This window comes from Myotis brandtii, unplaced genomic scaffold (genome assembly GCF_000412655.1).
Source record: "Myotis brandtii unplaced genomic scaffold, ASM41265v1 scaffold674, whole genome shotgun sequence".
Lineage (NCBI taxonomy): Eukaryota > Metazoa > Chordata > Mammalia > Chiroptera > Vespertilionidae > Myotis > Myotis brandtii.
This window is the reverse complement of record NW_005370630.1, coordinates 809,462-819,174: the sequence shown is the minus strand read 5'-3', so window position 1 is coordinate 819,174 and position 9,713 is coordinate 809,462. Positions and strand designations below refer to the sequence as shown.

The following is a 9,713-nucleotide window of genomic DNA, read 5'->3' as shown; positions in this document are numbered from 1 at the left end:
TAGAAACATCGATGAGAGAGAAACATCGATCAGCTGCCTCCTGCACATCTCCCACTGGGGATGTGCCCGCAACCCAGGTACATGCCCTTGACCGGAATCGAACCCGGGACCTTTCAGTCCGCAGGCCAACGCTCTATCCACTGAGCCAAACCGGTTTCGGCAAGACAAAGAATCTTAAAAGCAGCAACAGGGAGAACAATTTTGCAAGAAACAAACCTTGCTACCAAGAAGCCACTTGAAAACAGAATTATTAAACAAAAAGTTTACAAATAACTATGTGCTCTCTATCTTATTTTCTAAAAGAACTTTAACTTATAATTTATATATATAAATTTTAAATTAAGTTATAGTAAATGCTATATTTACATGTATTTTATTAAGCCAGAAAACTATGGAATAATAGAATTTCTGAATTACAAGAAATGGTTTCTGGGATAAAGACAATTTCAAAATAGATTTATGAAAAAAATTAGCAATGCTTTGACCAAAATTGCAGTATGATTTAACATAAAGTAATTCATAGTCAAAACTATATATAAGTAAGCTCAATATTTTAAAAAGTTGTAAGATATACAGGATATCATCCACTTGCCCCCCAAAGATCATCCCCTGTACCTCAAACTGCAGGATCATTATTAACTATATCCACAGGTTGCCCTGCCCTCTTCTGTCCAGATGGGGTCAACCAATAAGCAGCACCAGCAGGAGATGACAGAAAGGAAAGAGGGTAAGGGAGAGTGCCAGGAACAATTTATTCTCCTTGGTTGGTCCCTGCTGGGTCATGTTAGGCTGGCTGCATCCCACTACTACAAGTCATATCAATTGTCAGGTTGTCTTCTACACACAGCCACCTCTGTCTCCCAAATTCCAAGCATCACTTCCTCCCCTCATCCTTTCTCCAATGCTAGGTAATAGCAACAGTTTACTATTAAGCAGAAGGTACTATGTGTATATTGTCATTTCACTACTCTACTCATATCCGTTTATTATAAGCTCACAATTTGTCTGTTCTGTTTCCTTCCAGGAACCTGACTAATATGTGGATTAAAATTAAATGTATATTCATTTTTATTTGCATACTCTACAGAACAGAAATTCCTTTCAACTCGCAGAGAAATTTTTATGTAATAAGAATTACGTAACTTATATACTAGTATGCATAGCCCATGAACATGGACAATACGGTAGTGAAGAGCTGGGTGGGTGGGTAGGGACTGGGAGGAGGGGGGAACGGGGTGAAAATGGGAGAGATCTGTAACACTATCTACAATAAAAAATGTAGACAGAAAGGAAAGAAAGATAGGACCAAGTAAATCTCTCCCTACATGTAATCCCAATAAAAATCTTCAATATCTAAATAGTTGAGAAAATTATCAATAAATCCAACCAAAAATTGCAATTCAAATAATCCAACCTGCCAAAGACTTTTCTCTCCACTTATGTACAACTCTTAAAATAGACTTCAGAGTCAGACCTACCTGCCCTAGCCGGTTTAGCTCAGTGGATAGAACGTCAGCCTACAGACTGAAGGGTTCTGGGTTCAATTCTGGTCAAGGGCACATATCTCGATTGCAGGCTCCTCCCCAGCCCGGGGCCCTGGTCAGGGTGCGGGCAGTAGGCAACCAATCGATGTGTTTCTCTCACATAAATATTTCTCTGTCTTTCTCCCTTGCTTCCATTCTCTCTAAAAACCAATGGAAAAATATCTTCGTGTGAGGATTAAAAAAAAAAAATCAGACCTGCCTGGTTTTGAATTCCTGCTCTAACATTCACTTACAGCAAAGTATTTAACTTTGCTTTGTTCACTATTGTATTCCAGGCACCTAGTACAATGGTGATATATAGGGGGTACTTCAAAAATATTTGCGAGATGAACGAACAAATGAACAAATTCCTGTGAGCCTGAAATTTCCTCACCTGTAAAATAAGATAATTACATCTACCTCAAAAAGTTCCTGAGAAAATAAGGAAGATATGTATGCAAAAGAACTTAGGTGTAGGGTCCAGTAAATATTAGTTTTCTATCCCAACTCAAGTATCTCTAATAATTTGACTGTTTCATGACAGAATCTACCAAAATCAGTACTTTTCAATCTTTCCTCAATATTGTTAAAAATAAACCTATGCATAGCAATACATGACATTAGTGGTTCAATTAAAAGACTTTCTGTACAAAATTTAAAAAACAGAACGAAACCTACAGTTATAAATTTTAACTAGTGATTTAATAATACCATTTTTATACATATAAAACTTTGTGCAAAGCTTGCATAAAATTTCTGTCATGTATTCTAACCCTAAATAAATTCAATAAGATGTATGTCAATAGTCCCAGTAAACTGATTTATCTTTTAAAAAATAATTTTAAGTGCCTTTTTAAAATACCAAAGCCACTATTTTTAAGGCAGTACACCTTAGATTCTTTACAAATTATCACAGAAGATAAATGTTTAACAATCTAAAATTCAGCTCCAATTTGTTCAGGCAAAATAATTAGTCTGTTCTTTTGCTTCTCTCTCTCTCTCTTTTTAAAAAAACATATTTTATTGATCTTTTACAGAGAGGAAGGGAGAGGGATAGAGAATGAGAAACATCGATGAGAGAAAAACATCGATCAGCCTCCTCCTGCACACCTCCTACTGGGGATGTACCCGCAACCAAGGTACATGCCCTTGACCAGAATCGAACCTGGGACCTTTCAGTCCGCAGGCCGACGCTCTATCCACTGAGCCAAACTGGTTAGGGTTGCTTCTTTCTTAAGAATCCTTTTGATACTAAGCAACTAGGCTACTAATAGTCTGTTCAATCTCATGAAACTCTCCCAACTTTTTATTTTAAAGTCTCTTATGAAATATTACTCTCATACCTTTGAAAAGACACTAGGTGGCATTAGAAACATGTTCCTCTTATAAAAAAGAAAATGTAAAGTATAGCAATTCTCAAGTTAATAGGCAGTGGGTGCACTTAATCTAAACTCCTAAAATTCTTACTAAGTTGAATACTTCACTATCTTGTACTATTTTCCCTTTCACATATAAATTGTTCATGTTTCCCTACATTCCTTTTCATTCTCTGCATTTTCTTCCATGATGACTTAATTCACAGCTTCCAAATCCCTATCTATAGTTCTAAAACTGATCTTTACTCCAGATGTCTGTTTCTAAGAATATCTAACAAATGGATAACAACATACAAAAGAATTAATTTGGACACCCCCCCTACTTCACACTTTACACAAAAGTTCATTTTAAATGGATCAGTGAAGTAAATACATGAACTAAAACCATAAAACTCATAATAGATAGCATAGGGGTAAATCTTCCTGACCTGTTATTTGGCAATGAATTCTTAGATATGAAACCAAAAGCACAAGCAACAAAAGGAAAAAATAGATAAATTTGACTTCAAAAATTTTCTGAATCAAAGGACATTATAACAAAAGTGAAAAGATATACAGAATGAAAAATAACTGCAAATCATAGATCTGATAAGGGCCTAGTATCAAGAATAAATAACTCTTACAACTCAACAACAAAAGGACAAACAACATAATTATTTGTTTTACTTTAAATATTTTTTATTTTTCAATTATAGTTGACATACAATATTATATTAGTTTCAGATCTACAACCCAGTGATTAAACATTATATAACTTACTAAGTGATCATCCCAATAAATCTCATAATGATCTGACACCATACATAGTTATTATAATATTGTTGACTATATTCTCTATACTGTACTTTACTATTGTAACTATGATTAGTCTGTAACTACCAATTTGTACTTCTTAGTCCCTTCACCTTTTCACCCATCCCCGCCAACACTCCTCCCATCTGGCAACTGTCAAAATATTTTTTTTCTTTAATATGTTTTCATTAATTTCAGAGGAGGGGGGAGAAAGATAAATACATCAATGAGAAAGAATCATCAATCAGCTGCCTCCTGCATGCCCCCTACTGGGGATCAAGCCCACAACCCAGGCACGTGCCCTGACCAGGAATTAAACCATGATCTCCTGGTTCATGGGTCAATGCTCAACCACTGACCCACACTGGCCAGGCCAAAATATTTTCTGTATCCATGAATCTGTTTCTGTTTTGCTTGTCAGTTTATTTTGTTCATTCAATTATTGACAGATGTGTATTTATTGCCATTTTATTGTTAGTGTTTTTTCTTTTTTTCCTTCTTCTTAAAGAAGACCCTTTAATATTTCATATAATACTGGTTTGGTGGTAATGTACTCCTTTAGCTTTTTCTTATCTAGGAAGCTCATGTCCTTCAATTCTAAATGATAGCTTTATTGGGTAATCTTGGTTGTAGGTCCTTGCTTTTCATCACTGAATATTTCTTGCCAATCCCTACTGACCTGCAAAGTTTCTGTTGAGAAATCAGCTGACAGTTTTATGGGAGCTCCCTTCTAGATAACCAACTGCTTTTCTCTTGATGCTTTTAAGATTCTTTGTGTTTAACCTTTGCCATTTTAATTATGATGTGTCTTGGTATGGGCCTCTTTGGGTTCATCTTGCTTAGGACTCTGTGCTTCCTGAACTTGTATGCCTATTTGCTTCCCTAGGTTAAGAAAGTTTTCTGTCATTACTTTCTCAAATAGGTTTTCAATTTCTTGCTTTCTCTCATCTCCCAGCATCCCCATGATGTAAATGTTGGCATACTTGAAGTCCCAGGGCTCCTTATACTATCCTCATTTTTTTTGGATTTTTTTGTTCTGATTGGATATTTTCTGCTTCCTTATCTTCCAAATATCTGATTTGATCCTTTGCTTCATCTACTCCAATGTATTCTTCATTTCTGACTGGTTCTTTTTTATTTTCTAATTCTGTTTTATGTTTCCTATCTCTTGTTGAAGTTCTCACTAAGTTCATCTACTCTTTCCCTAAGTCCATTGAGCATACTTATAACCAGTGTCTTAAACTTTGCATCTAGTAGATTGTCTCCATTTTGTTTAGTTCTTTTTTTCCAGAGTTTTGTTCACTTCTTTTTTTCTGGAGTTTTGTTCTCTTCTTCCATTTGAGAAATGTTTGTTTGTCTCCTGATTTTGGTAGCCTCCTGTGTTTGTTTGTATGTATTAGGTAGAGCTACTATGTCTCCCGGGCCTGGTAGAGTGGCCTAATGTATTAAGTATCCTGTAGGTCCAGTGGCATGGCCTCCCAGTTCACCTGAGCTGAGCCCTCCAAGTGTGTGTGTCCCCTACCCCCAACGTGTGGGCTGTGTATACCCTTCTGTTGTAGTTGACCCTTGATTGCTGTTGACACATCAATGGGAGGAATTTACCCCCAGGCTGATGGGCTATAAGGACTGACTGCAACCACTGTGGAGGATCCGCTATGCAGGGGTCCAGTCCATGGAGCAGGACTTACTTCAGGGGGCTCCGGAGCCCACTGAGTTTCCCCCTTGAGTGTTGTTTGTGGAGGTGGTTGGGGGTGCTTCTATGTGATATGAAGCTGTCCACCTGATGCACTGGTTCTGGGGCCTCCTGGCAGTGCAGGCCAGGTTTCAGCCACCACCTATGTTCTACCTGGAGCCACCTGGCATGAGCTACAAAACGGTCTGCATATAGCTGGTATTTGTGCTAGGCTTGCAGGTGCCCAGGAGAGGCCAAACTACAAACCAAGGCCAGCTGCAGTTAATGCTGGGCCTGGGGTCACTTAGAGAAAGATATGAGGCACACTGAAGCCATATGCTGCTTGCTAGAGAAATTTTAGGTAAGTGTGAAGCATGAGCCAAGGCAGGTTGTTCGTATAGAAAAGCCACTGGAAACAGCTTGGGTGGGTCCAAAAGTGGGATTGGGTGGGGGCTCTGGGAATCACCAGAGTGGGACAAACCATGATAGCCAGGCTAATGGAGAGTCTGATATGGCTCCTGCCTGCTGGCTTTGTCGGGGGAGGTCTCAGAAAAGGAACAATGGTCTCTGCCAGCACTTCTGTCTGGGAGAAAACTGCCCCTCCAGCTCTTGACCTGATGCCATACAATTCAGTTCCTCCCATATGTCTCTGGTGCCTTTTGAACTACTGCCCCAGCACTGGACCTCAGAGAGAGTGAGTCCAAGTCAGTCCATGTACAAACCCTTTAAGAGGAACACCTGGGACTCCAGGAGCCCTCAGCAGCCATCCCTGCTAGCCTTTACAGCCAGAAGTTATGGAGACTTCTCTTCCTGGCCCTGGAAACCTGGGCTGGGAACCCTAGTGTGGGGCTGGGACCCCTCACTTCATACTGAATTTTTTCATAACTCTCAGTACATAATTAGTATCAGTGACAGGATAAGAGGTCAGAATATATTCAATTAAATTCCATTAATTTTCTATTCTTCACTTTGAGAAATTAAACTACCCAAATCCTAAAAAGGGAAGTAATAGATGTGGCAATGACAAATGACAATCAATGATTTATTCATAAAGCAAGGGACCAGCTTTATTAACACTTACCAAGCCAGCGGTAAGAGAAGGTGCAGACTGTCCAAGGGACTGATTCCTCATTCGAACCAGGTTTGATGCTTCTCCTGAAGACTGCCAAGTTGCCTGTCCCACACTGCTATGTACACTGCTGGACAAGGGGAGCAGCTGCTTACCTTCAAATAAAAAGTTTAGAAAATATACCTGTAATTATTTTAATTAATTAATGAAAAATACAATGATATCAACTGGATAAAAGTGTATTGATCCAAAACAAAGTCAAGTTCCTCCATATCCATTTCAGAATCAGTTTAGTTAGTATTCCATTTGTAATTCTCACCACCACCAAGACAGTTGGAATTTTTAAATGTAGACCTTTAAAAATTCCAACTGTCTTGGTGGTGGTGAGAATTCAAAATGGAATACTAACTAAACTATTTAAAATTCTCTGTAATATCTACCACCATGCCACCTCCTACCCTCCACCCTGAGACCTGACCTAGCAGGCTAGTAGTTTTCCAGTCTCTTCCATTCTATTTAGTTTTTCACCAACTCAATGCAACATGACCGTCTTCTAGTTTGGCCCTTAGGTTTCCAGAAGACAAACACTGAATCTATACTACTCTTTCAAGATTCCATGTGTTCAACCAGGACTGACTACCTTAATCCCATTGAAAGACTATAAGAAAGTCACTTAATAAAGACTGAGTATCTAGAACTGCGATGATTTTCTAATTGAGATACAAGTCTCATTTCAATCCCTTCCTCCACACCATTCTTCAAATTGCTGGTAGTGATCTAACCAAAACAAATGTGGTCCTATCATTCCCTTCCTTAAAAATGTCTAAAGACTGCCTACTGTTTAAAGAATTAAGCCAAACTTTTAAAATAATAAAAGGATCCTACATAAATCCAGATTATTTTCCTGGCCTTATCTCCTTCAGGTGTTCCATACCTATTCACTCACTAACCTTCAATTTATGCCCTGTACTTTCACCTGCCTTTATCTTGATCACCCAATTCACTTGAAAATACTTCCTCTTCCTGGTAAAATCCTATTCGTAATGGAAATAACCACTATAATAAAGATATAAGCAAAAGAAGGTTTGGTTTTGGTTTTTCTACTACATACTCCTTTACTGCAAACAAAACGTGACAAGTTATTTAGAGAGCAATTTAGCAAAACTTATAAAAATGTTGATTTGAGTATGTTTGGACCCAGCATTCCACTTGTAGAAATGTAGTATAAAGAAAAAAAATGTAGACCAGGATGTTCATCTTAGCGATTCTCACCAAAATAAAATTAGAAATAAGTGTTCATTACAAGTTAAAGAAATTATAATATTTCCACATAATAAAATACTAAACCCAGTAAAAATGAGGCAGCTCAACATTTAATCAAGAGAAAAATGCTCAACAGTTCCTGTTGAGTGAAAAATGCAGAAAGTATGTAGCATATGATGCCATTTTTTAAAATAAAAGTTTGTATATATTTTAAATAATTTTTAAATGTATGTTGAAATATAATGGAATATATGTAAGTGGGTTTGGAGGGAGGGAAACAGAAGTAATAATTAAGGACTTTTCCCTTTTTCCTATAGCCTCTCCCTCAAAGGGTGACTTAAAAGGAGGCTCAGTGCCTTGTAATTCACATAAAGGTAAACAACCTGGATATTTATGTAAATTTACTGCAGAACATGCAGCAACATAGACTACTGATAACAGCCCAACAAGGTACATGCTGTTATTTGCTCAAGGTCACACAGTTAATGGGTCCAGGAACTACTGTGGTGTTCAATGAATCTGTCTTCAAAGCTAGTGGCTAGTTTAGGGCTTTTGTGTATAGTACCCCCAAGTCTTTCCAACTAATTCTTCTCATAAATATCTACTTGTCTTCTTCAGTTATCAACTTCAGACAAACATCACTCAGGGACTAGCAAAATGTCTGTCTTTTTACTTCTAGTGTCTTTACACCTATTACAAATGCCAAATACTTTATTTCAGGCCATCAGCATCTTAGCCACTCTTGTTGCAGCTCGAGGAGGATTCTTTTTGCTCTTTACATGCACAGAACATATATAGACATACTCTTTAGCCTTTAAAAGGAGTCTCCATCTACTTCATTCTTCCTCTCATACATACCATCCTTGAGCCATATACCCATGAGTGTCAGGTTTTTTTTAAATGTTCCTCTGGAGGGCATGAACAAGTCACACATCCCCACACCTAGTCTTGCCTTATGATAGGGTTTATCACATCCTATTAAAACTCTTTAATGCCCTACTAAACTACGGGTTCAATAAGGATCAAAATAAGAATTTCAAGTCATTTAAAAATTCCTTGAAGAAAGATGATATCTGCAGTGTGGAAGAGGGAGTCAGCACAAGGATCCTGGCGGCTATCCCTTCAGCTCTCTCCTCCCACAACTCTAGTCCACTCTGTCTTCCCTTTGCCGGAACCCAGGTTCCTGAAAGCAGAAATGGCCCAAGACTATCATTAGGCTAAATAATTATGTCAGATGATCCTAATCTATGTACCAGAAAATCCTGAAGCCAAGGAGTTTTTCTCACTTATTGAAGAAATGTTGCTGATGGAGAAAGCTCAAAATCTTCAGGAACATAATCAAGGTAGTAAAGAAGACAGCAGCAGAGATAGTGATGGAGAAAGCAGTGAGGAGCTAAGTAAAGAAAGCTCTGATGAATGTGAAGTTGGGGTGATAAAAGGTACTACTATGGTTTAATCTTCATATATTTTCATTACTGTGTAATAGAAATATAAAGAAGAAAACTGCAAATAAATAAATGAATAAATAAATAAATGTTCCTCAAGAACTTAATTTTTTAGAGGATGGTAGTGAAGTTGGGTTCCCTTTTTAGTATGACGTATATACTGCCATATACCTGCTAAATTAGGGGATAAAAACTTTAGTAGATATACATTATAAACAAACCATCCATTATAATAAGGAGATAATATGCAAATTAACCCTCATGCCCTCACAAGATGGCTGCCTATGACCAGGCCGGCAGGAGGGTTAGTGAGGGACAACCAAACAACTGAACAAACAGGCTGAGTGGGGCGACCAGGCCAGCAGGGGGGTTAGTGAGGGACAACCAAACAACTGAACAAACAGGCTGAGTGGGGCGACCAGGCCAGCAGGGGGGTTAGTGAGGAACAACCAAATGACTGAACACCAGGCTGGCGGGGGGTGGGGCAGTTAGGAGCGACCAGGCTGGCAGGGAAGGGGCAGTTGGGGGCGACCAGGCCAGCAGGGGAGGCAATTGGGGGCAACCAGGCCGGCG

At 38.5% G+C, this 9,713-nt stretch overlaps 1 protein-coding gene across 1 annotated transcript in view; it reads right to left on the bottom strand.

Moving 5' to 3' along the window:
* The window catches only part of LOC102241715 (microtubule-associated serine/threonine-protein kinase 2-like), a 73,874-nt gene that overhangs the window by 23,940 nt on the left and 40,221 nt on the right, over positions 1-9,713 (bottom strand). Inside the window, exon 3 of the mRNA XM_014529206.1 lies at positions 6,445-6,587. Within this exon, the coding sequence (XP_014384692.1) occupies positions 6,445-6,587 (143 nt within the window). The remainder of the gene's footprint in view (positions 1-6,444; positions 6,588-9,713) is intronic.